Here is a 26,889-nt window from a genome sequence, read left to right as displayed (position 1 = left end):
TGCAGACCGGTTTGTTAATAAATTTATGGAGAAAAAGTTGGCAAAAAAGTAAAGTTGGTCACTTTTTTTCGAACGCCCCCCCCCCCCTCAGATAAACTGTCTAAACACATCACTGCTAGGAAGAGTAGGCATATATGTATTGCAACTACAGTGTAATAAGAAAAATAAAACACGATAGAATCCGAGCATTTTCGTCCTTTCGTTAATAACAATTTTCTAAATATTCGCTAACAATAACCAGCCTTTGGTCATTTGTACCTTGTTAGTATTTATATCGTATTATCCTTGTTAGCAGTTATAAAACATGCTTCAGATACTAATCATAAAAACTTCTGCTATTTTACATATCCAAACCCAAGTAAAAGGCTCTAACAAATTTTAGCTACCCAAGGGCTATGCCTTTACACATAACTATGCATTGGCAATATTGTTTCAGAAATTCTTCCCAGTCAATTTAGAACATCTTCTTTCTTGATGTTTTCTTCTCACAGTAGGAATTTAGCAGTCTGAGAGACGCATAACCAATGATAAATGTTTGAATGGTCCATTTCATTTTTGCTGACTGAGACATGTTGATAGACCTTTAAAGATAAATAAAAGACAACTATAAATGCATAATTTGAATCGATTTTTAAAAGCAGAAGTTTCATGTTGAGAAATGTTACATTGAACAAAATCCAACTTAATTGGAAGCTATTGATCAAAAACGGGCTATTTAGATCAACACAAATGAGCTATTTATGTTTTTGTTGTTTACAACTGGAAGAATTACATATTGAGCATGCTCCAGCAAAAGTAAATAGCCCATGCATCCAATGCAGATGATATGCTATCTGAAATCAATAACTGAGGGGTATAATCTTACGTATTTCATAGCTCGAAATACTTTACATCAAAAAAGACTTTAATGACACCCCCCCCCCCTTCTACTTTGTTTATCCAGGTCAAAATGCAATGAGCACTTTGATTATTTGACTCCCTCTATATATTCCAAATGTTGAGTTTTTTATATATGATTCCAGGGGGGAATTAGAAACACAGTATAACTGTGTCCAGGTTTGGAAAAAACTTTGTTGTTACAAGGAGCGATTTAAGAGTATAAAAGTTTCATAGTATTGTTTTAGGTTTTGAAAATCCTCCTGTTTAATGACAACATGGTAATAGGGTATTTACCTGCATTTAAAATTTGCATATATGGCTTCAAATATGTGCAACGCTACTGCAAAAAGAAACCTGAAAAACAAGTACAGGCAATCAGATACCTATGTTTTCTAGAATTAAAATAAAGAAGAGAGCTTTTTATGCATGTAAAGTTCTAAAATTGTTAACAAAAATTATTTTCATGTCTTATAATAAATATATGCATATATACATGATGATTTTGAAGAATATGATATAGTTTTGCACAAAAAGATTGAAATCCTATTGAAATCCAAAAGAAGATCCTATTGGCTCTCTGAGGCCATTTTGACTTTTAATACTTTCATATCAGAGGTGCAGCTGCAAGCACATATGGATCTAAAACAAGATACACCTGCCATAAGTTTACTATTTTCAATTATCAATCTGAGGCAAAGGAAATTCTACTGTTAGGTATCATATTTTTAAAAATCAGTCATTGATCAGTTTTCAATTATGGCTACAGAAAGCTATACGTCATGTGATAAACTAGGTGTAATTTTAGCACATATTTGAAAGTGATCTTCTCCTGTTTCTTTGATATGATAGGTCCCATTGGACTCCTGATAATAACTTTGCTGATTTTATTAAGGATACATAGAAGGTTAACAAGCAAAATGCTGACTCTAATTGAAGGTGACATACCCAGCTCTTATGGTGTCCAAGTGATGATCTGTGAGATACTTTAGTCTCTTTCCTGCACCACCTAGTCTTTCAAAGGGAAACAAGCTGGTCTGAAAACACAAAATCTGCAGAAGAGACAGTATAAAAATAAAAATTTGGGCAACACTGGAACTTCAGGAGCATTTCAAAGTTTGAGGAGCACATGTAGGAAGAGGCCCCATGTTACAAAAGGGGGCACAAAAGGAGCCAATACTTGCAAAAAAGCAAAGAAGCTGCCAGAGCAAAAAAGTTTCACATCAAACCTTTCATCCTCCCTCTCTTCTCGTTTTTAAAAAACTCAAACTTCTCAGACTTCATGATACTTTTCAGCTGAGACTATAAACATTTGTTTTTTAATCTATTAACAAGTACATAAACTCCCTCTTGTTTTCATTATTACTTTTCTTTCAATGTAAATATTCACCAACATGCTATTAAGCAATCTAATCACTGTGGTTTGTTCTTGACTCATGGTAAATCAGTTTTTGGTAGGCCTGAAGTCTATTCGCTATATGGGGGTAAATGTGGAATGACCTACCAGTAGAAATTAGAAATTCTCCTTCAAAAAAATTGTTAAAACAAAAATCTTAAAACATTTTTACAAAAGAACATAGTAACCAATAACGATTTCAATTTAGTCTTACATGGATGGTAATTGTATTTGTATTTGTTTCTACCTAGCATCCGAAGGTAGTTTATGGGACACTAAGGAGCTTTTGCTTAACAAGCAATGTCCTGGTTGTTTCTTTCGATGTGACCACACCTCGTGACTCCTACACCTTGAATTACAGAGAGCTGGCGACTCTGGGTGGATGTTTGGTCATGCCAGGGACTCAAACCACTGACCCTTGGGTCTGTAGTCAGCACCTCTAACAACTCAGCCATCCTAGCAACATCCTCTAACAACTGAGCCATCCAGAGATGGTATTTTTCTCTGGACTGGAAGACTCAAAACAACTTACAGATTATTTTTACTTTTTGCACTAAAAATAAAGCATAACGCATCTAATTTAGTAGGGATTGCTATCTTTTCGAAAGGTTTATAAACAACTGAGAGAGTTTCCTCCTTTAAATAATTCTCTTCCAGACTGGAAACTTTGTTGCGCATCCGCTATATTAGGCATGCTTTACTATTTATTTTTCGTCCGGATTCGGGCTCGATAGATTCTCTCTGTCCGTTGGCAAAATCACAAAGCCACCGAAACAGACAAGGACATGATGGACGGCCTCTTGATAGTTCTAGCCCACACAAACTTCAGAGAGTTGAATTATAAACGCCCTCATGTGTTTTTTACTAAACAATTAATTCACATTTCCGCTTGTTATTGGGTTGTTCTGCTTGTTCCTGGGTTGTTCCGCTTGTTACTGGGTTGTTACTGGGTTGTTCCGCTTGTTACTAGGTTGTTCCGCTTGTTCCTCGTTTTAGCAACGTCGGTATCTAGTCTTGTACAAAACTAGCTTGTTTCACCTCTACTCTGTATTTGTTTTGTAATGTTCATATTATTGAACTTATTTTTACAGTTTTTATACCGTGGATTAATGTGAACTTGCAACAAATGTATGTATACAGTGGAATTTAAAATAAAAAAACTGAACTGAACTGTACTTTTTCAAAGACAAAAAGGTCAACCATCTCAAAACCACAACAGGCCTACCTCAAAACTGACGAGCGCAACAGTCACCAGCACATAATAAAGAAGTGATGACGACTCAAAATGATCGTCTTCTTCAGCAAACTTTCTAAATGTGTTTTCTTGCAAGGGTCTGATATGCCTTTTTGGTTTAAAACCGCTGTCTTTTGGAAGAGTTTCCACTGTTGAGTCAGCCATGTTGACACAATTTCTTCTAAGAGAGGGTTATGTGATAACGAGGGTAAATGCATTTTGGCGCGAGAGGTCTAAAGAATTTCGAAGGAACACATCCAGTGACAGGTATACTTTTTTGTAATTTGCAGGATTTGAAATCAGCATATATGATTGCAACTAAAGTATAACCCCACAGAAAATCTATCAGCATCTTTGACCTGGACATCCCTAGGTTTGTTGGTGTTTTGATAAGAACAACCATATATCTCATTTTTTCTTTGGCACCTTGTACATCAACAAACTTTCTTTATTATCATAATAATTATGACTATAAACATTTTGAATCAATATGATTGAGACATACAGCAGAGGTTAATTTTTTAAAAGAATTGTTTTGTACTGCATAGCTTGAAATATTTTATGCACACTGGGGTTTTTCTTTATTTTGAAGGCTTTTTGAAACTGGTACAATGAGAAAAAGGGGTTTGTTGATTGTCTTTGAAGGCCTAGACCGAAGTGGGAAGTCTACCCAGGCAAGGCAGCTTGTTGAAGCTTTCAAGCAGAAAGGCCATGTGGTGAAGTTTATGAGATTTCCTGGTAAGTGTAGTTTAGATAATCAATTTAATAACACAGGTTTCTCAGCAATTGAACAAGTTTTCTTGCATCACTGGGCAGCCCTCTTGTGTCTTCTGGCAGACTGTTTTGTTATCTTTTCCATGAGCATGCTACCTAACACAGTCAATGCCGAGGATACGCTCCATGTGCACCTCAGGCTTAAGGTGTCCCAAGGTTGGGCCAGGTATACACCAAGGTTTGTATGCAATAAAAAACAGATAAAAACAATATACATATCCAATACCCCTGCCTTCCCCCCCCCCCCCCCATTATTCCCATGCAGTCATTTTTACAGTGATGATGATGCAGAAGTACACAAAAACGGAGTAATGTTGTAGTATAAGTCAACAGAATAACAGCATAATATCAAATTAACCATAATGTTTATTTCACAAAGTATAAGATAATTAGACGGCCACAAAAAGCGCTTTCTGGTGTACTGCTATGTCCCTTCACCAGCATTTTAGTGTATACCACATGCCAGCAGATGCTTATCTCAACATGCCAACGCCATACAAAATTACATAACTCTACACCAAAGATCTTCAGGATTTACTGCACGGAATTTACCCTAGGCAATGGCAGTTGTTGTTTATACTTGACCTTTTTAAGGCAAAGTGTTATATTATAAACAAAATATTGTGATATTTAGAGCACCTGGTCTCTTAATTCAAAGCCTCACTTTTGAGGGAAATAATCTCTTCATTTGGTAGAGGGTATGGGCTTGTAATGTAACAATGAAAATGAAAAGAAACAAAGATTTTAAAATCTGTCCTTTTTGTATTTTATAATTTTAAATGCAGTGGTACATGCATTGGGTTTGAATAAATTTTCGACAACAGAGTACACCACCTTTCCTTTAGTATTCTTAAGTATTCTATTTTTTCGTTGAAATATTCATGCAATGCATTACAAGTACTGAGCAAACATGATGCCACTTATAGACTTTGAGACACAGCTACAACTTTTTTTTAGAATTTTGACATTGAATTAAAATCCTTATACAAGAATGTTTAAGACTGAACAAAACTGAAAAACACTGATCTACACTATATAATATTGAACAACCCTGAGCAGCACTTAAAAACACAGAATATAAGCAGACAACTTTTAAAAACACTGAACAATTCGAAAAAATACTGAGCAATTCGAACAACACTGAATGACACTGAACAAGGTGACTGAAGACTGAACTTGTTGCTCAACATTACATTGAATTCTGTAAGCTGAACTTTGTTGCTTGGCCAGGGTTTAATATGGAAAGATCAGCTGATATATCTGAATGTTTTGTTCATTTGAGAAATCGTTTATCGATGCTACTAATAGTATGAAATTTGCAGACATGTCCAGGATGTAACAGGGTATTGATTTTTTGTACTGGTAAGGACGAATGATAGATAGGCACAGGCGCTTCCTGGATTGTTTAAATCCTGCGATATAGAGCTGTTTTTTGGGGTGGCGATTTTAATTTATTCCAATTGTATTATTTTGGTATCACTACAATCGATAATTATTTATGCAGAGTGCTTGCTGCTTATAATCCTAACATTTTTTTGTTCTTTAGAGAGAAAAACAGTTATCGGTGGGGCTATTGGTGACTATCTGCAGAAAAAAAATGAGATGGAAGATCATGCTGCCCATCTTCTTTTTTCTGCCAACAGATGGGAGTTCATGTAGGTATTTTTGTTTGAAATCTTTCTTCATCTAAGAAATATATACACCCTATACAGGGCCTGCGCCACCGATTCTAAAGTGGGTGGGGGGCAAAAAAAGGGGTTACCTATTTAGTACTTAAAAGGGGGATTTAATACATATAGTTAGCAAGAAAGGTTGGGGGCCATGCTTTATCCCCGCATTAAAGCCTGTGGGCCTATGTGCACATTTTTTACGATTTTGAAATTTGCAAATCGAAGAATGCACCCGTGATGAGCCTATACACCCCACCCCCCCCCCACCCCCCATAAAACAGAAATTGGTTAGTCATAGAAAGAAAAAATAATTGATCTTTTATGAAGTATTCTTTATTCTGAAGTATCTTTTACATCCTTATCTCGAAATGTCCCTCGCTAAAAGGTCAAGAGCGTTTATAACTGTTTATTATAACTGCAATTGCAATTAGTAAGATTTACGTATAGATAGTAAGAAGAAAAGAATTAGATTTAGTGTGTAGCATGAAAGTGCCCAAACTCATATCACTATAGAATTAATGTGTTAATTTCTCAACACAGGGAGAAGTTTTCATGATTTACAATTTTTGTGTGAATGTATTCTAGGGATGAAATGAAGAAAGATTTACTGAATGGAACGACCCTTGTAATAGACAGATATGCCTTTTCGGGTGTGGCTTATACTGCAGCAAAGGTGAGTTGTCAATTTTGCATTCTGCCTTCTCTTCTTTTTTGGCTTTGGTGCTCATTAAGTCCCTGTGTTGGCTCCTAACATGCTTCTAAACCTATATTTTAACTGTAGTGCTACCCATAACTTTGACGTACATTTTTTCATTGCTTATTTGTAGTGGATGACGTATTTTTATGTTGCAATTAGGCCTAAGCTTTGATTTCTATTAGTCACCAGTGTCGTAGTAACTGTTATCTTTTGAGGCTCGTCTGGTGTCATGTTCAGGGTTGTTGCCAGCTTTTGTGCTCGAGGGAGGGGGGTCAAATCCCATTTGCCGACAAAGTTAGTGTGCCATCCTTTATTTGCTGACAGGTCTGAAAATTTGCCGACGAAGCAACCCTAAATGACAAAAACTCCCCCATCATCCCCTCCCCCCATCATCCCCTTCCCCCATCATCCCATCTCCTCATCCCCCCACACACACCCCTCCCCTGTAGTGATGGTCATGTTCAAAAGTCACTTATATTTAGTAAGATACTCTAATAGCTCGTTATGTTTCCTAGGGTTTTTCTATTGAGTGGTGCAAAGGATCCGACAGAGGAATTATAGCTCCAGATATAGTCTTCTATTTAGACTTACCCCTGAAGGAGGCTTCTGGAAGAGGAGGCTATGGTGAAGAGAGATATGAAACAAAGTCATTTCAAGAAAAAGTTTACGAAGTTTATCAGAAACTAAAAGATGACAATTGGAAGGTAAGAAATTCTAGATAGCATGAATATTTTCTCACGGCTTTTTATCTCATTTATGCAAATTTATTTTACACCTGCTGTGACTTTCTGGTGTGAAAGAGCAGTTTGTAAGTGAAGACTTAGTCCAACAACTACATTGCATACCAACAGTCTTAGAACATCAACCAAATGTTGAAAACGTGACCGGTAATTTTGAAACTAAGATGGCTCAGGTGTATTTCAAATATTGTTTTGGTGGAAAGAGACAACTTAGCTATTTCCATTATTGTGAATCGAAAACAGATCGAGAGTTGAGTGAAACTGCTCGGGTGTTCCAAGTACTTTGGCAAGCATTATTGAGTGCTAGGAAGAAAGATTGGTCAAGAGAAATAAACTCATCGCCAAGATCAATATTAATTAAATCAAATTTTAGAATTCCCCACCATTTTTATCGTACCCTAAGACCCTATTGATTAGTAGCCTATTGCTACCAGACCCAGTTAAAAAGCGGACCCAGCCTATTTTGTTTCTGCCGAGTTTTTGTCGATAAATAGACTGAATTTTTGCAGATAATAAATGCCGATAGAAAAATAGATGAAATTCATGATGAAATTCTGGAGTTTGCAATGGACTTAAGAGAAATAAAAGCAGACACAGCCCTGAGCAGCTTGTGGACTGAAAATGTAGAGAAAATTTCAGGTATTTAAACGGTTTTTAGCTAACTGAAAATTATTAGTTTAATTAAAACTTTATTTTCACAATGTCGTTACCGAAAGAAAACAAATTTGAGAGATCATTTCATGTTAGAATGTTTTAACGGAAACAAGCGATACCTCTTTCGAATCGCGCACTTTTCAAAATCGTCTTCCTTTTACTTATGAAATTGTTTCAATGTAAAAGGATGCCCCAGTTGTATGACAAACATTGTACATTAAAAGTGAAAAACCTCAAGAGGCATTTAGAGTTTTGGGGCACCTTTCGTTTCTTATTGTTTTATCGATAGTCTTTTGATTAAAGCATGGAATGTTCGTTTGAAAGCAATGATTGAGTGTTGTAACAGTAGAAGGTTCGTTCATAATCTGTGCAAATGAAAATTATTTGAGGAAATTGATACAGAGGAAACCTTTTCAGTGACTTAGTTTCTTTTCAATCACACTTTTAGGAAATAAAACCCAATCAAGCATGGATATCTATTACAAACTTGCATATTTGATTTTCCAAATTTTCAACAAAGTCTGTACTAGGTGTCAAAAAGATTTTGGATGAAAATAATGCCAACAGAACGTTTTGACAAACAAAATTTTCTGCGCACAAAACATTTTAACTGTAACGTTTAATACGTTCTAATTAAAAGTTTTCGTCTTTAATGGCATTTTTATTAAATCTAAGTCACAAGGTGTTGTTTATGAGTTTAGGGATTTTCATTCATGAAACATTTCGGCATCAGTAAGACATCGTATCTCCTCTGAAATATACTTACAGGCCGGTAGCTGCCTGCTCTGTTCTTCTGATATTTTTAAATTGAATATTCTGGTGAATCAACCATAAACATTTTCGCCCAAGGCTTTTAATGTTGCTTCCAAGAAACTCAGTCTCAGCTAACATATCATTATCATTTTTCTGTTCTCTTGCTTCTATGTTTATTAATTATAACGATGAGGTGCTCACATAAATATGGAGTTTTCTACACCTGTTCAGCCATTGATAGAATAAATGATATGTTGCTTAGGCTCACTCCGATTTTTTATTTTTCAATCTAAAAGAGCAGGTTAAAATTTATTTTTGCAGCACGAAAAAGAAGCTTGGAGATCGACTCGCAGGATGAAATTCCAAGCAAAAACTGCCAAAAATAACTGCTGGCTGTCGCAAGCTAGCCAGCGGTAGATTTGTGTATTAATGTTATTCAACTGTGTAGGATAAATGTAATTTTTCTATCACCTATATATTGAAAGTTTTAATTGCAACTGCGAAGAAATATTCAGTCAATTTTTCACTCTTGGAAAAATATGTGAGTTCTTGTATACTGTTACTAATAACTTGTTTGGTGAATCTAGCGTAAGGCAGAACCTTGATTTGTTGAGATTTGCTGATTATGTAAAAATACCCTACTTCAACCCTACTTAGCTTCCAGAGGGTGGTAAAATCCCCGATTGTTTGTGTTGGTCTAAGTTCGTTTACAATATCTGGGGCTGTGATTGGCCAAGTGGCGAAAGAAGCCATGTGGCTTGGTGCAAGCTCTCAGCCAATCAATACTTGTTCCTCTGCTGGTGAAACTTGCATCAACATTTAATAAGGGAATTTTTTCTGAGCTATTGTTGCCTTTCGTTCCTTGTCCCTTATCATAGGCTGATATTCTAAGATCTTAAATAGTTTAATGCTATTAAGGTTCTTACCTGTTAGTTTACTCCGTCATTTTTAAGATTACTGCAGAAATTAACCAGAAGCTCGATATAAAGTCTGAGCAGAATCTTTAAATCCCCCAAGTGCTTGCTCATGGCTGCAAAAAATTTTCTGACAACCTACTAAATTTATGAAAAAATTTCTTCCTGATGAAGATATTGCAACAAAAATTTCTGTAAAATTGAGAATTTTAATTTTTTCTAATTTAAATTTCAAGGGCAATAAATCCCTTGCTTTAACAACTCAAGATATAATCATTTCTATCTAAATATTTTGTGTTTGACAAGTTTTTCTGCCAACTCTGAACATTTTCTAGGTATAAATCGCTGTGATACTTTTTGCAGCCCTTTGTATGAATCACAATGAATATTTGCAGTTTGAGTGCAGTGTATGAACACTCGAAATATCTTTTAAGGCATATTTGTCTGATGCTCGCATTGTGAAACGCGGAGTGGGCCCTTGGAATCGCCCTCTTCCATACACCAAGTACCGTGTACAGCTCTGCCAAAACGGCACCAAGCACTTTCTGACAGAACGATAAACATTAATTTTCGTTGAAGACAGGTTTATCATTATTAACAGTCACGATCTTTAACTTAAACATGCTATGCTATGAATATCTCTATAACTTGCATCAAAATATTGAATAGTTGGTTATCCTGGTTTGTTTTGCTGAACATGTTCTGGTCAAATGCGCTGGCAGCACAATCTTTAAGAGGCTTTTTACTGCCTAAATTCGACCATCAACAGAGCAGATCTCAAATTGAACCACAAAAATTCTTGTTTTGATATCAGCTGATCTATACACAGCTATTTAGTTTATTTACAAGGCAATATTGCGAATTTATTCTCTTCCCAGACAGTTTAACGCCCATCTCACGCGGGATTTTGGCATCCTCGTTCTAATTTTATGTATAATTTCAAGTTGTTTTGAAGGTATAAGCTATTTCAGGTAGTTCAGAAATAAAGCAAATATATCTAGCATGGTTAACACTTCTCTGATAATCATTTAACAAAACATTATGCGAGAAAATATTACGTCACTAGCATGAAACGGCGTTCGATTTCTGTAAGATCTGACGTCAGAACGCAACAAAGTTTTCAATGCAAGTCAAAAAGGCGTACGAGTAGAGAGAAATGCTGATACTTCTGAAACTAGAGGAGATTTCCAGCAGCTAGAAAACAAGCTGATAGGGGGTTGATGGCATTTATTTAGACATGGGCAAGAAGCGCTTCGATCATAGATTTCTGGCCTGTGTCGCCAGGGGCAAGTGTGTTGAGGGAGTTGAACTCCCTGTTATAAATCCGGCGGAAAATGTAGTTGAAGGAAGAATAGATGCTAGCAGGAAACCAAGAAAATCGTTAGCTCACAAGCAAAAAGTGGTAAAGCAAATGAGGATTTCGGATGACAGAATTATTGATGCTTTTGAAAAGTGGAGACGAACTGCTGGCAAACCGGCAAGAAAAGCAGGCCTACTAGCCGGAGAAGGTGAGAATTCTGTGGATATGGCACTCAAAATGCTGCGTGATAAAGCAAGATTGCGGGAAGTCAACAAACTTGGCGCTGAATTAGAGGATATCAAAGACAGAATGGTCAATGTACGTAGAACACCGTGTTTTTTCATTCAAATCCGCGAAAATTTATGACTCCTCGAGACAAATGTGTTCTTTAACTGTTTGAAACCACTCCATGTTGAAATCTAGCAACATTTCAAGGGTAATGGGAAAACTTTGTAAAACTGTGAACATTTTGGGTGGGAGTTTCAGCAATTTTGGAAATGGTGGAAGAGCAACAGAACAGAATTCCAAGACAAGTGAAAAGGAATTCCATTTAATTTCTTTATCAACCAATTCACTCCGTGTTAGCTAAGTAGCTGTTTTCTTCCTTTAAAAGACTGTTCTTGTTTGCCATTTAAATAATTTGTAATGGAATACTTTATCAAAACTGTGCTTTTTTATTTTTCTGAAGGTAGTGAATGACTATGAAGATCTTCTAGAAATGTCAGTAAGTATCTTATAAACTTTGCTTCATTTTAATTATAAGCTATGTATAAAGTTATTCGTGCTTTCAATCAACTCGTCTATTAATCTTTAAAACCAGTAATTTTGTAGATAAGTTTTTCAATATACATCAAATTTATCCCTATCGTGTCTATAATAGGTACATTAAGTAAAAAAATTTCAGCGGATAACATTTCGGCGATAAACTTCAGCAAAAAAATTTCGGATATATTTCAGACAAATTGTGGAACAGCCTTTTGTATTATTACAGCAAAACCACAAGCTGTTACAGAGTATAATATAGGTGCGAGGATCGCTCAGTTGTTAGAGGCGCTTTCTACAGACCCAAGGGCCTGTGGTTCGAGTCCCTGGCATGACCAAACTTTCACCCAGAGTGGGGAGAGTCGCCAGCTCTCTGTCATTCCAGGCGTAGGAATCACGAGGTGTGGTCACATCGAGAGGAAGGACCAAAACATTGCTCGATAAGTATAGCTTCTCAGTGTCCTAAAAACTACCTTCGGATGCTAGGTAACAACAAATACAAATACAAAAATACAAAATATTAGCCCAACATAAGTATTTTTCTCCATCTTGGGAGGCTTGGTCCCCACTCCCAGCCCCCTTCTGGCTTGCGGTCCGCTTCTGGCTGAAGTTATGATCAGTCATTTCTTGAAGGCATTGATACTGTTCAGTCAGATGGGACGGAGAAAGGAGGAGGAGAAAGTGAGGGTGTATATTTGATATACGATGAGAATAGTAAAGTCATTCATTTGCACTGGTGTTCCTATTGAAAGAACGACTATTTTCAAAAATTTTGCAGAGACTCGTGTTTAACTTTGCTTCAGTCAATATACGTTTTGCATCCATTGTTCTTGCAAAATTTTCGGCGTGACAAACTTTCGGATAACTCAAAGATTCACCCGAAAGCTTGTCACGCCAAAAATGCTTGCACTTAATGTTTGTTATCTGTTTATAAAGATACATTAATAAGATTCAGTTCGAATTATATTCGCTTGATAGACGGAGAAAATTTTGGTGTCGTCTTTGATCGTGTATTCGTGCAAAAATTTGCATTATATCAGGTACTACGGAGTGTTGAGAAAAGTGAAGGGTCTAAAAAAAGTGGGGGGGGGGGGGGTGGCTAAAACCGTATAAAAAGAGGCTTTACTGGTAGTTTATTACTTAATATTTGGCATTTTGTGCAAAAAGTCCCCCGACCCCCCCCCCCCCCCTCCTACTCCGCGGTGCCTGTATATTCCAACCTTAGCGCCGAAATTCTCTTCACAGTTGCCTTGGTTTTCTTCAGCTGACAAATTATGAAGCGAATATGATTCGAACTTGACCGACTAAATGTACCATTCTGAGCTTCGAGCCTTACTTTTCTTGTTCGCAATGCCACATTGTCTGCTGGTGAATGCTCTACTTTTTCCCATGCCTTCAATTCGCGTGAAATCGCTACAAAAAAGCTGTGATTTTAAAAAGCTCGCACATATTTTTCTGCAACAACTTTCCCTTCGCCTTCATTCAATCATGTCTTTGCGTTTCTCTCTGGCCCGGGTTTTCTTTTCGTCTTCCTCGTATTGTCTTCATTTCTGTTGTCAAATGCCGTTGTCAAATTTATCAAATTTTCTCGAGAGATCTTGTTTTTCATTTTATTTTATCAAACCAACGACAAATCCACTTCAATTTCCCAATCCAATTCAATTTCAGCCATTTTCGCGTGCCCTCGATGTGGACATTGAGCAAATGCTTGAGAATAACAACCTCATCCCGGTACATTTCTTTGTTCTGTCTTTCTTTACATAAACACTTAATCTTGTGGTACTTTTGCTATCAGATTTGTAATCAATTGGTTTTATGATAAAAAATACAAATTTTAGTATATTTCAGGTTTTAGATTACCAGTATATACCAGCAAATTCTTTTAACATTTTCTCAAATCAAATGAAATGAATGGGAATCTCCATGTTTCCCATTGGTTATACATGGTAGGTTTCCTGGAGAATTTCCAAGAAGGGGATCTTCTTTACAGCGAATCACGACTTTCGCTAACTAGGCTTGATATAATTCTGCGAGTTTAGGTCATAGAGATCTCTAATGTTTAGGTAAAATCTTGATTTTAGCCTAAGCCATTAGTTTTTTTTCAATTGTAAGAAAGTTCTTTTTCTTTATGTCCAAACCAATTGAAATCCTGTGCATCTCATGAAAATTTTCATACATTTGCTTGTGTTCTAAAAACTGTTATTCCTTGTGTTTTAAAAGTGGAAAAATGCAGTCAGTAAAATGATTTTTGGTTATGAGGACAAATGCAAGAAGAGAGAAGAGGTGAGAGGTTTGAACAATCTTGCACTTTTTGAGGAGAGGCATTCACAAACTGACTTCACTTAAGATGCAAATTTACTCAATTAACTGAACCTTGTTATTTGATCAACTTTGAGTTGCTTGGGAGATTTAAAAAAAACTCAATAAAGCTTTCGAGTCAAATGACCCTGTACAATCATTAAAGATTGATTGCTAAAACAGTGAGAATGAAACTACATTTATTTGAGAAACAAGAAAGCATAAAATATTTAAAGCTATTTAATGAGAAAAACCATATGTTGCTTGGAGTTTGTCTCTAAAAATTGTTTGAAATCTCAAAGTTTAGGATTGTGTTTTGGATAACGACTTAAAGTTCAAATTTCTTTTCAGGTGCTAGAGACACTGGCCCAGGTAAATTTTGATGCTCTTAAAACTTTTACCACTCGAATCACTCTTTTCCTTGGTGTCCTTATGCTTTAATAGAAAATAAACTTGCTTCAAAGACACTATGAAATTATTTAGCAGCGCACATTGAAACATTTTATTAACAAGCCAGCTCATTTTTAACCCTTTGCTTCAAACCGAAGCAACAACTTGTTTTGATTGCTGTTCCATTCTCTGTCCTTTTGGTCGATGAATTGTTTTTTTCTGAATGTTATTCTTTTATAAATATACGATTGCCTTCTTACTGGCTTCAGTAAATTGTTTAAGGGTCATCTCAGCCTATGCACCATTGCTGTAGAAAAAAAAATATGAAAATGTTCTGATGTTAATTTCAGAGTTTGTTAGCAAATGAGGCTGGTGGCACTGACGACGAAGAGGTGAGTCCTGCTTTGTAAGCTGTAGTTTGCCTATTGTCAAATTTTGTTTCGGGAAGAAGTGACCAAAGGCGAAGAATGCACGCCGATACACAAATATGTTCAAATGAATCTTAAAGGCACTAAGTTCTGACGCATTTCGCTGGCCATTTAAATTCCCATTGGTTGGACTACACAATAGACCTATTGTTACTTATCCAATCGTCTGCTCTCAATGTTTTCTCGAACATAAAGGCGCTGCAAAACCTATTGTCAACTTTGAACGTTTGACTACTAAATTGAAAATGTAAACTTGCAACAATGTTTAGTTTCTGTGTTAGAGACTTAATTTAGTACATCTTAATTGATAAATTCAAGGTGAATTTTAAATAATACAAATGAACTAAGAATTGTTGGTATATTTTTGCTATTTTCTTTGCCTCAATATTTCAGGCTCCTTCGATATATGAAAATGACTTAGAGGCAGTGGAGAAAGCTGGCTCGGAGATAGTGTAAGATGATAAATATTTTAAACCGTCCTAAATGTTGTTACTCATTGTGCAATAATATTTTCAAGCTTTGGAAAATCTCTACCTTAGTTCATTATGCCGAACAAGATACGCAAATTGGAAAATTCCAGCACCAAACAAATTTTAATTTTGTTCGATACATCATAGAGAAGCATATTTTCAAATCTAATGCAAGCAAGATCTTCAAAAAACTCTTTTGTATGTTGTGTAAACCCCATGCTTTGGCCGAGTATGACTTTCGCAAGCATTCTTTGCGTGGTGCAGAATTTAAACATGGTGCAAAATTCTGACGTTTTACACTCTGAAGAGTGTCAGATGAAAAGCTTCTAGTTACATGTTTCAAAATGTTTGCTTTTTTCAAAGCCATTTTCATAATAACTTTATCATTAAACTTTTATTGAGTTTTGTTGCAAATTTTCCTCTGTTGTTCCTGCAAATTCTTGTCTTGTTGTAGAAATGAATTCTCCCCTCATAGAATAGTCCCACATCTTAAATAATCGCATTTTCAGGCCATTCATATATGATAGCCATCAAAGATTGGCCAAATGCGAGATAAAAATATGTAGTTATGCGACTATCATTTAGTGAAGATTTAGTGATGAACTAGATCATATAAATTTGAATAGACATTCTGTTTAAAATGCAAGGGAATGTGCTAATAATTAAGATTTCGACGATAAAATTAGGGACGAGAATGCGAGAAAAAAGTCGCATTGTCATGTACATCAGAAACTGACCATCCAATGAAATTTGTCTGAGAGATAAGATTTGTTTATTTTTCATCTTACTAGGTCAAAAGATTTTTTGCCGACTTAATGTGATAAGTTTGTCATGAACAATCGTTTTATCACCTTGTGATTTACCGAGTTTGCTTCTAAGTTTTTTTAGTATCACCTGCGAATTTTCATGGGCACGTGCCGTCATTTAGCAATTATTCTTTGCTCTTCGTGTTTTAGTGGAAATCTAGAGAATCTCCAAATAAAAACAAGGAAGCTAAACTTCTTGCACTACAGCATTTTGAAATCTGGCACAAGAGGACAGACGGATGAAATGAACTTAAAGTATGTTAATTTATGTTAATGTTCATAATCACGACCAGTGATTACAGCAACCCACTAACCAAAACCCACTGAGTTCCTCTTTGTTTAAGTGTTATTTAATATGCCTGTTTGTTTTACTCCCTTAGTCAGTTACCTCGTTGCAATAGTGTGGGCTAGAGTATCCTTTCCTTAATCCATGTTGGCAAAAATAGCTTCATTTTCACTGCAGGCATATTGCAACCAAAATTTATGCATTTACTTCCTTTTTAAAGCTCAGTTTTTAACCAGTTTATTTTTTATCTTTAAGTTTAACATGACACCCTGTAGAACAGTCCTCTCCAATGATGAAAATACATTGTAGTGGAAATATTGGAAAATATGATTTCGCATTAAGATTTTTCCTATTGAGTTGTGCATGATAGACGGGGTTTTGGAACTTCAAGCCAGACAGTTTCAAATTGCAGATGTTTGTTCAATTCTTTAAGGCCAAAGCTGTCGTCCTAAAAATCTAGGAAGAGGGTTTCTCTTGTAGGCAACTTCCAGGAAACATACCTTAGACCACACCCATGGTCGCCCCCTATATGCTTATATTTATGTTAAAGATTCTCTGTTGTGCTGTGAAAACATTCGAACTTTTTACCGACTTAAAAAGACGGAAAGAAAGTTGCTAATTCATGGAAAATCAGTGGGAAAATAAAAGGTTATTGCCTAATAATGAATCAACCGAACCAAGCATATGCTGGCTTGTTTTGGGGGAGAGCTAGGCCAGAATTCTCTCTAAATTTTAAAAAGGTCCCCTGAGCCCCCCCTCTACGACACCACAGCTTAAGGCGATCATAGGGCTACTATGAGTTACTTATAAGAATTATATTCCGACATTTTCTGGCCGCTTGTATAACTCTCAGTGCAGTATGGGTAGAGCTGTGGCAACTGAACATAAGAAGCAAGGCGGTCTGCCTTATACAACGTCGCACAGGAATTTGAAGATCAAAATAGACGAAAAGTTTGAAAGACTCAGAGTGACAGCGCACAGTACCCCTTAAAACAATTTTGGTTGAAGAGTTTAATATCAACACTGTCTCAATGCCGTCGGAACAAAATTCATATGGGAGGGGGGGGGGGGCTGCCAATTGTATTCCTTCTCAATCAGTACACTGTTATAAAGAAAATATACTACAGTTTCACAATTATTCCGACGGGCCTGTGTCTGAGAGAATTAAAATGACAACGCCGAAGCACTGAACGCTATTTGAAACAACATATAGCGCGGAAGGGAAGAGGAAAGTGATATTGACATTATGGAAAAGTTGGTATAGGGTAACAAGACCTTTAGTTGTGTACAGCTGGGGGCTAAGGGGCTAAGGGGGCTAAGATGGTTTATGGATGGCTGAATGCAATGCAGAAAATAGCAATTTTGTACCTGTTTTTATTGCCATTGTGACCTGCTGACAAAGGTGAATTTTATTCAAAGTATTTTTTGTGATCCAAGACTGATACCTCATTTTCTTGATTTGATATTTACGTCCCTTATTCTTTGGCCTGCTGATTACCATATATTAATTGTAATATGATTATGTCAACAAAATTGTTTTCATTGAAAATGCTCTTTCAGGGCTCATCGTGAAATAGATCTGCAAAAGAAAGTTGTCGACAGATTCAGGTCAATGATGGCAGGTGAAAAATATTTGATTGTTTTCAAATAGCTCAAAAGTGTTTAGGTCGATGCCCGGAGTTGCTGCTGCAAATTCAGGGTTTACAGAAGATGAAACAGTAAGCGAGATGCTTCGATTTGGTTTTCACTTCACCAGCAGAGTAGAATTACTTTCAATCCGGTTTTGCGAAACGAAAAACGGGCAAATTACTTCCGATTAGTTAAAATCTTACCTGACCTGAAGCAAAGGCGACCCGGTTTCTTGAAGCTCGGGACTATGATCTGGAAGTGTCATGTACGGTCTGCTGTAGGATTTGACTTGCAAGAAATGGAACAGTGGATGCTAATCCCGGTCCCGGTTATTTCCATCCCGGTTATTTCTTAACTGATCCGCTGGGAGGGAAAAATACAAGCGGAACTTCCTCCAGGTTAATAAGTTGAACACTCATACATATTTAATTAAGACCCTAATTGCGAGAGTGAGATTAAGAGTCACATATATGAGAATTAGAGATTGCGAGAAACAAATCACATATGAATATTCCCTACTGCTTTTCAGAGAAGAAGAATCGAAGAAGTGCGTGGAAATACGCAGCGGATGAGATCGTCGGTCTTCTCAAATCTGTCAGAAAGGAAGGAAATCATAGTAAGTATATGATGTTTTAATGAATGTAATTAGATCATTTCTACATGTTTCTTTACTAGTTTATCATAGATTTATCGAAAATTGGAATTCACAAAGTTTCAACTACGAAACTAATCTAGCCCAACTTTCTTTAGAAGGAATAAATTGCAATTTAGAATATATTGACTTTGTCAAATTGAAATAGAAAGACGATGAAATTGAATAAAATCTTACGATACACTAAATTACAAATGATGATCCATATTTTAATATTTATATCAAAATATTGAATTCATTGCTAGTTTGCAGAGAGGGATGTTGAATGAATTCTTTCAAACACATATGAAATGTATTTTAAGGCTTGATCTTACCGCATACCTTTATGAGACAGGGGCCTTTCAAAGGTCCCTTGAGTTTGAAGGAGATTTTTGAGTCCCTCAGGATTTGAAGAATCGAATGGGATGCACACAACTAATTCCTTAGTGATTTAAAAAGGCATTTGAGTTGCCAAGATGTTTTCAAATTATGACATAGAACTTTTGGGCATTTAGAACAGCTTACACATTGATATCTTATGCCCCGCTTAGAGAATATCACCCACGCTCTTAAAGCCATCAGTGAAACTCATAATTGATAGAACTGTCTTTTTTACAATATCCAGTGACCATCTCAATATGCTTTTAAACTCTCCTTAAAATGCAGAACACAGTTAAACGTTAACTCATCTGAATGCTAAAAGTATATGCCTCTACGTCATGGCATGTGTTGTTAAACGTTTCGTTTTAGAATTGGAGGAGCTTGAAACAAGTTTCACGAAGTTGTTGGAAACTTTTCAAGGCCAAAGTGAAGAGCTAGAAAAGTATATTTTATTACGTTATTCGTGCATGGAGACAAATCGTGTTTTAGATATCTCTTAGCTAGAGGGCTAAAACGTTTTGACGATAAACTTTGCTTTGTGCTGCAATGGTTGTAGTGGAAGTAGATTGTCTCTTTTACTAGCTGGCCTAGCTGATCTAAATGCTTTTAGTCAAAACTGTCCTTGCATTGTTCATGCGTTTGCAGAGTTTCTAGCAGCATTTTATCGATTTTATTTTGAAGAAATTCAGAATTCGTTAAAGCTATATTCTGGGATACGTAACTGAACTGAATCAGAAATGAAACTTGATTAACTGCTGCAAACTTTACGTCTCATTCACGAGTATGGATTAGGTGCCAAAAATGACTGCATTGTCTATTCAAGTACCTTCCTTTCAACACCCGTCAGTTCAAAGCCAGGGAGGTGCAGCACGCCTAGTCTAGCTTAAGGTACTTCATATGATCTGATTTGTACCTAAATGGAGGTTCATTTGCATACAAAGTCTCTATGTGGCAATTCTTTTCCTCAGTACGAGTGTCGGACAGTCTAGTTTGACTTTCTAAAGCTTTCTACGAGAAATCTTTTGATACCAGCCATCAATATATCTCAATAAATATTTGCACACAAAGTTACTTTCGCTGGTTAAATATGCGGAGAAGACCTTCTGGAGGAGACCTGCAATCAACAGGCAATTTCCCTTGAACGGACAACAAGCTAGCCTGCGTACAGACTTTAACCTTCACGAAAGAGGGATAGAGTCTGCAGGCAGGCTGGCAACAAGCCGGTTCCCTCGGGTGTCCGTTACAAGAATGCTTCACTGCATTACAAAATGATCCCCATCCGGCATTGGTTTTCACTAAGAGCACTGTTCTCACGTGTCGAATGCCGGTATTGCTAGCATAATCCCTGCCTATAAACGGACGGCAACTGAAGTGCCTTTATCAAAACATTAACATTTTGCGTATTCGTAATAGAAATCACACATAAAAACAATGTTTGTTAAATCTTTAACCATAACTATCTGGCTGGTAATATTTGGAGTTTCATGATGTCACAATAAAGCATTCAATAATGGAGAAGTCTTCTTCATTTCTTTGTGTTTCTGCTTCTGCAGGCTTAAGAATGACCTTCGAATGCAGAAGCAGGTGAGATGTAATTCTTTCTTTTTGCAAACAGAAACAAGTTATGTTTATTGTACCCTATTCGTTGGCTAAATTTTGAGTGTTATTTGAATGCTTAAAAAAGTGGCAAATTGGCGAAAGTTTTAAAGTTAAGGATGATCATGTTTTTAGTAGATATGAAAGTAAAGTAAATTCTATAGTCAAATGCCTATTCCATATAGCTGCAGTAATGTTATTGACTTTTTCTTGCAATTTCATTTCAAAATGATATTTAAAACTAGCAAAGACTGCAAATAACAAGCTAGGGCCATTTGCTTTCAGCAGCAGACGAAAAGAAGGCAGTGAACTGCACCCCCTCCCAAAAATTAGAAAAGAACGCTTCAGTTTATTTCCATTTTTTTTCAAATATGAATTTTAAAATATTTCCTATAGATTGAAAGTCATGAAAAGTCCAGGTCACTGAAACTCTGACCTTGTTAAACGCTTTTTAAGGCTTCAGCTGTGCGATTTTGCTATCACAGCTCTTTGTCAAAATGTCAATGAACTCCCCAGCTTTTTCTAAGCCTAGAACTTTGCTATGACGAGCTTCTTTTGTATCTCAATAAAATTATTCACTTCTTTTCGAGACGGTTACAATAACAGAAGAGGAGAACAAACGAGTCAAAAATGACAACCTGCTTCTTCAAGGTCAGTTAGAGACTGCGAACAAAGAAAGAAAAATGACAGAACAGGTACAAAGATGAATTTGAAGATAGTTGGATTCCTGTGCATTTTTGTTTCGCTGGATTCAAGTTATTATTTTCGTTTTAAGAACAGATTGAGACTCTTTTAACTTTGAAGAGAAAAGATAAACTTCTCTTTAGGAGTCTTGGTAAGTTTTGATTTGAATTTCCTTTTAGGTTTCATTAACTATAACCAAATATTTCTGCCTTGAAGCAAATAGTAGAAGCTTAACACCTTGGTTGATCTTTTTGATAATGGTTGGAGCCTGGTTGCGAGAATATTTTACTAAAGTGAGATGTGACTTCAGTATTGACTCTTAACAGATTTCAAGTCAATTAGAGAAGAAATTGCAAGCTCATTTGGAAGAAGTTGACGAAGAAGATCTTTACGTACGTAAAATATGGTTCTGTGTACAATATTACAGTAATTTTACTCGAGTTTACACAGAGCAGTCTTTAAATTCCTTGTAGTTATCTTGAGTGGTCTTTGAAAATTTTCGAACGAGATAAATTCCGTTTTTTTCTTGGCATTGTGAAAATTCCTCAAGAAAATAAAATTCTTTCACTTATGCTTTATTTTCCAATGCAAGCCTTGCCTTAGACTTGCTCCAAGTCTATTTAGTGCTTGAGAGAGGAGTATTTGTTTTCTTAAGTCTACAGGAGAGAAGCAAATCTCTCAAGCATGAAGTAGACTTGGAGCAAGTCCAGCCTTGCCTTTGCTTTCATTCATATTGTCTAAATGAAAGTTTTACATGTACATTAGACTTTTATTCCTGTCATTTTAGAAACCTGTCAATGCAGACGACGAAGAAGCGAAGGATATTGTGTACATCAAAAGAACTAAGAAATTAAAAACAAGTTTAAAGCAGTTACAAGAGGTGGGCAAATTTCTTAGTCCTGTCAAAGGTAATCTTGATCCTCTCTAGCCAGAAAGTCATATTTCTGGAATATATAGTTCCTGTTGTATGCAGTATAATAAAACTGCTTTCATTGTAAATTTAAGGCAAACGAATCGATTTGGTGACATTGTGACATTGCCATGTTATGATCAAAGCTGAGTTTGAATTCAAATTTGTAAGATATGAAACATAATAATTAATAAATTAGTATCAGTATCCTTCTAGTGAAGAAACATAAATAAGAAGCTGTGACAGTGAAAGAAAGAGCATGTCTAGTTAATGTGACGTTATTGCTTCTTCCAGTACTTGGCGTCTGTAGGTCTTTTAGATATTTCGTTTGCGGTATTGCCTACCAGTATTGTGACTTTGAATTTGATCTGTTAGCTGAAGAACAATGAATGAATGAATGAATGAATGAATGAATGAATGAATGAATGAATGAATGAATGAATGAATGAATGAATGAATGAATGAATGAATGAGTGAGTGAGTGAGTGAGTGAATGAATAAATGAATGAATGAATGAATGAATGAATGAATGAATGAGTGAGTGAGTGAGTGAGTGAGTGAGTGAGTGAGTGAGTGAGTGAGTGAGTGAGTGAGTGAGTGAGTGAGTGAGTGAGTGAGTGAGTGAATGAATAAATGAATGAATGAATGAATGAATGAATGAATGAATGAATGAATGAATGAATGAGTGAATGAATGAATGAATGAGTGAATGAATGAATGAGTGAGTGAGTGAGTGAGTGAGTGAGTGAGAGAGTGAGTGAGTGAGAGAGTGAGTGAGTGGATGAGTGAATTATAGAATAAATCAATTGATCAATTAATTAATGAAGCAATGAATTAATGAATAAATGCATAAATAAAAGAATGAACAAGTGAATAAAATGAATTGATGATAAAATGAATTATAAAGTTGACGATAACATGAATAGTAAAATGAATGAATGAGTGAGTGACCGAGCAGCCAAATTTTACGATCTATGTTTACGATTTGAAGTTTTTCTTACTTGAAGATTTGCTGCAGACTAAGTTTCGTTTCTTTTGAGAATGAGACAAACTGGAACTTTTTGCTTTGATAGGGCATGGAAACATTACGTATTTATATTTTTACCTGTTGTAAATCTCACTCTGTTTAGTCTATTGTCCTTTGACATAGATGTTAGTTGCTTTAAAACCCGAAATTTTGCTTTTAATAAAGGAAAACGAAAAGCTTAAGAGTGAAAACAGCTCACTTCAAAAGATGGCGATGAAGGAATTCCAGGAAAAGAATGCAGTAAGTTGCTGTGTTTCATGCGTTTTCAAACAATCAAATGCTTGCATTTTATTCATTTTTTTATTAACATTACCTTTTTATTATATAATCCGGTTTATGTCTCTTTTGCTCAATAGCTCAATCTTTCCTTACATCATATCCTTAGCAATAAGGTTTTTCGCTACGAGAACTTTTGTATAAATGTTGATTGGATTTTTTAAGACTTTGATTTGTTTCAAGGTTGTGGACGAAAATCAAGCTGATCTGACGTCTCAAGGCTCGACAGAAGCGGGAAAGAAAGAGTGTTTAGAGTGCACAATACTGGGACAGAACATGGACGCTATTTCAAGCGAATTGATGGAAGAGCGCGACAAAGTGAAGGCGCTTGAGGAGGAAATTCTTGAAAGTCAAGTTCAGCTGCAAAGAACAAACCAGGTAATTTCTACTTTCAACGGAACTCAGGATCATTGCTAGCTATCGTGCTCAAGGGGGAGACTGAAGTCTCATTTGCGGAAAAAAGGGGGAGCCATCTTTTATTTGCCGACAAATCTGCATTTTGCATCGGTCCTACCGTCGTGACGGCCTCGACAGAACTTAGATTGTTTTTTATTTTCATCATTTTACAAGTCAAGCTTTAATACCAGTTACTTTTATATCTTTTATATATTAACTGAAGCCTCAAGCCAGTATAAATATTTTGCATAATAATTATAATTAATGTCACGTTTGGTAACTTTTTGATAGTCTTTAACGATTGATCATATTTTTCGAAACTTTTTTTAACCATTTCTTAATAGTGGCGTAGATAGGCAAATTCATAGGATGGGCGTGAAATTTTGATTTACCGACAAAAGTCTAATAAGCATTTACATTTGTCATAATTTTAACATGACATAACGGCACCAGAACTGAAACAAAACAGGAGATAAGTGTCACAAACCAAACTCCTCTGAAAAGGGAATTTTTAATTACCATATCTTATTGAAAGAGATTGCCAATCTGATTTAGAGCAACGGAAGAAATTGTTATGTTCACTTTTAAAATCTTTCATCTCAAAATTTGACACAATATTTTATTACCGACAAAATCAGAAGTTTTCCGACAAAACAAATTTTCATCTTTACAGGGGGTTTTGCCCCTATCCCCCCTCTGATCCTGCTCCTTCTAACCCACTGTCATTGCTGCTAACATTCATTGTTGCTGTCTTCATTATTTTCTACTGCTAGTTGATTTCGTATTAGTTTAGAGCTGGAAAAGAGTAAACAAGTCTTTTCAAAATAACGTCCAATGTAATCATTCTCAGCTGAGTTTTGTCTAAATGTTTCACGAGGTGGAGAAAGGTCGACACTAATAAAATAAGCAAAATAACACTAATCAGAAACGTTGTTGACACTTTATGAAATTTTTGAAATAGTCAACTTCCTAAACGAACTTTTGAAACCTTTTTTGGTTTTCATTTTTAAGACAGATCCACATTTTTACGTATGCGAAGATCCTTGTCACCAACTTTATTCAAATGAGTTTGCAATTTTTTTTCTCTGACTTTAATTTTGCAAAAAACCAGTTGATTTGGTGTTCATCTTTATCTGTTCCAATAAAGAGGCTTTTACCTCATTCTATCCAACATTCTATCTAGGAACTGCTTCAGCTAAGAATCCAAAACAGTAAGCTCATACAGATGTCTCAAAAAGTAGAAAGTGCCGGACCATCTACAGTGAGCCTGCAGTCTTCTCAATCCATAATCTCAGGTAATGTCCAGTATATGGGCTTTCTAGATGAGCTTTTCGTAGGTGCAGAGTGACAGGGTAGATTAGCCAAATATATACCATGCTGCATATTCAATTGATTGCTTTCTTTGTATGAAACTGGCTTAGTGTGGCCAATTCGTTTGCAAAATTATTCAACCATCTATGTTGTATACTTACGTGTATAAGCTGTCACAAATTCTGCTACTCAGTTTTAATAGCTATAAAGATTCTCTTTTCAACTAGTATTTTGATTAAAATTCTTTTTACCTTCACTATTTCATTTCATTTCATTTCAATTCACTATCATCTGAAAGGCACGAAGATCAACCCGCCTGGGGAAAAATTTCTATGTTGGCCACCGAGTTACCGAGTTTGGTGTGTCTCTTATTGTCCAAATAGCGGCTAATACCATTAAGAGATCTGATACCTGGAGGGTAAAGCCCTTCCTATTTTTCCTATCCTATGATGCGCTAGTAGTACTATGGACATTTATTTCTTTCTTCTTTCTTTTTATTAGCTCATCCGCCATACTGCCCACCAGAAGTCTCCAATGATCAACTCAGCTCAGCGGACGAATCGGGCTACACAAGCCATGGTAAGTTTTATTATCAGAACTTTTTTCAAAGTACTTTGTATCTGTATCTACCCAGCTCCGAAGGTAGTTTTTAGGACACTGAAAAGCTGTGCTTATCGAGCAGTGTCCTGATTTTCCCCTCGATGTGACCTCACCTCGTGATTCCTACGCCTGGAATTACAGAGAGCTGGCGCCTTCGCACTCTATGTGGAAGTTTGGTCTTTGACAGATTTTTTTGGCTGTTACAAACTTATGAGTTTTAAGTGTAAACACAAACAATTTTGTTTATGAATTTTTTTTTCTCTGCATAATCTAGGGGAGGGGCCCTGGTCTTTAACTTTTTGCAAATTAAAGGAAACAATATTTTAAATCTTTTGCTTTTAGTTAATCCTTTTTATGCATGAAAAAAATTGTCAAGAGAACTCATTTTATTATTGTTAGAGATTTCGACCGCAAATCTTGAAGCTGTCAAGAAAAAGGTGAGCTTTACTTACTAATAAAGGACCTCAAATGTTGAAAGTGCATTCCCAAATATCAACTATTGCTGTTGGCGAGCTAAAAATGCCAGATACGTCCTGCGTTCAAATGAAGAAGTTCTAGCCTATTCTATTTATTTTAACCTAAGTTTTACCTATTCTCTAATGGTAAATTGTGAACTGAACTGCATTTTTACTTTAGTAAGCTTTTTCTCTATACAGTCATTACAAATTTAAGGCAAATTTTCATGCCCATTAGGTTTTTGCATTTACAGAAACAAAAACATGAATAAATATTTAAGAGATACTGCGTAAACGAAAAGAAGGGTCCATAGCAACTCAAAGGAAATCTTTTTCAATGATGCTTCTTTCCTTGAATTGTCTATAACAAATTCTACTCGACTTTAACTAGATGTCTATTTATGTGTCAATGGATATCGTTTGTCTGCAAACATTTCTAGGAAAAAGCAGAGCAAGGAGTCCACAAATCCGCGCAGACAGATAAAGTGGATTCGCTTAGTAAGGTAGTTATTTCTGATGCTTGATGAAACACGTCTAGATTTACA

At 36.0% G+C, this 26,889-nt stretch overlaps 3 protein-coding genes across 4 annotated transcripts in view; 2 read left to right on the top strand and 1 right to left on the bottom strand.

The window, feature by feature from the left end:
- Positions 1-180: 180 nt before the first annotated feature.
- LOC135684206 (transmembrane protein 254) lies at positions 181-3,671 on the bottom strand. Its single transcript, XM_065199659.2, has 4 exons — positions 3,498-3,671; positions 1,825-1,928; positions 1,174-1,233; positions 181-581 (listed from the first exon to the last, which is right to left on the bottom strand). Exons 1-4 carry the CDS (start codon positions 3,669-3,671, stop codon positions 455-457), a joined length of 465 nt encoding a protein of 154 aa, XP_065055731.1. The 3' UTR covers positions 181-454.
- On the top strand, positions 3,644-9,329 carry LOC135684203 (thymidylate kinase). Of its 2 annotated transcripts, none has more exons than XM_065199655.2 (7): positions 3,644-3,773; positions 4,099-4,244; positions 5,827-5,935; positions 6,536-6,623; positions 7,163-7,351; positions 7,897-8,026; positions 9,116-9,327. In XM_065199655.2, the coding sequence occupies exons 1-7, from the start codon at positions 3,670-3,672 to the stop codon at positions 9,178-9,180; spliced, it is 831 nt and encodes a 276-aa protein (XP_065055727.1). In that variant the 5' UTR covers positions 3,644-3,669; the 3' UTR covers positions 9,181-9,327. The 2 variants fall into 2 exon arrangements, with proteins under 2 accessions (XP_065055727.1, XP_065055728.1); XM_065199656.2 differs by having other exon boundaries at positions 3,748-3,879; positions 9,116-9,329.
- Positions 9,330-9,524: 195 nt separating this feature from the next.
- Positions 9,525-26,889, top strand: part of LOC135684201 (uncharacterized) — a 32,617-nt gene continuing 15,252 nt past the window's right edge. Inside the window, exons 1-21 of the mRNA XM_065199651.2 lie at positions 9,525-11,326; positions 11,697-11,732; positions 13,439-13,501; positions 13,991-14,053; positions 14,420-14,440; positions 14,809-14,850; positions 15,280-15,338; positions 16,313-16,417; positions 18,009-18,070; positions 18,607-18,693; positions 19,459-19,531; positions 20,643-20,673; positions 21,276-21,380; positions 21,696-21,761; positions 22,157-22,249; positions 23,472-23,546; positions 23,766-23,960; positions 25,162-25,273; positions 25,791-25,868; positions 26,289-26,326; positions 26,785-26,847. Coding sequence (XP_065055723.2) covers positions 10,946-11,326; positions 11,697-11,732; positions 13,439-13,501; positions 13,991-14,053; positions 14,420-14,440; positions 14,809-14,850; positions 15,280-15,338; positions 16,313-16,417; positions 18,009-18,070; positions 18,607-18,693; positions 19,459-19,531; positions 20,643-20,673; positions 21,276-21,380; positions 21,696-21,761; positions 22,157-22,249; positions 23,472-23,546; positions 23,766-23,960; positions 25,162-25,273; positions 25,791-25,868; positions 26,289-26,326; positions 26,785-26,847 — 1,848 coding nt within the window. The 5' untranslated portion in view covers positions 9,525-10,945. The remainder of the gene's footprint in view (positions 11,327-11,696; positions 11,733-13,438; positions 13,502-13,990; positions 14,054-14,419; positions 14,441-14,808; positions 14,851-15,279; positions 15,339-16,312; positions 16,418-18,008; positions 18,071-18,606; positions 18,694-19,458; positions 19,532-20,642; positions 20,674-21,275; positions 21,381-21,695; positions 21,762-22,156; positions 22,250-23,471; positions 23,547-23,765; positions 23,961-25,161; positions 25,274-25,790; positions 25,869-26,288; positions 26,327-26,784; positions 26,848-26,889) is intronic.

The sequence above is a fragment of the Rhopilema esculentum genome, chromosome 21 (genome assembly GCF_057945365.1).
Source record: "Rhopilema esculentum isolate cy_ngs chromosome 21, ASM5794536v1, whole genome shotgun sequence".
NCBI lineage: Eukaryota > Metazoa > Cnidaria > Scyphozoa > Rhizostomeae > Rhizostomatidae > Rhopilema > Rhopilema esculentum.
Note: the sequence above shows the minus strand (reverse complement) of the source record. Positions and strands in the feature narration are given on the sequence as shown.

Bases quoted from the DNA above. Each gene is read 5' to 3' on its own strand.
- LOC135684203 (XM_065199655.2), top strand. From the start codon at position 3,670: ATGTTGACACAATTTCTTCTAAGAGAGGGTTATGTGATAACGAGGGTA. The intron at 6,624-7,162 runs GTGAGTTGTCAA...TATGTTTCCTAG, and splicing joins TGGCTTATACTGCAGCAAAG to GGTTTTTCTATTGAGTGGTG. The intron at 7,352-7,896 runs GTAAGAAATTCT...GAATTTTTGCAG, and splicing joins TAAAAGATGACAATTGGAAG to ATAATAAATGCCGATAGAAA.
- LOC135684206 (XM_065199659.2), bottom strand. From the start codon at position 3,671: ATGGCTGACTCAACAGTGGAAACTCTTCCAAAAGACAGCGGTTTTAAA. The intron at 1,929-3,497 runs GTAGGCCTGTTG...TCTCTTCTGCAG, and splicing joins TTGCGCTCGTCAGTTTTGAG to ATTTTGTGTTTTCAGACCAG. The intron at 582-1,173 runs GTAAATACCCTA...TTATCTTTAAAG, and splicing joins TATGCAAATTTTAAATGCAG to GTCTATCAACATGTCTCAGT.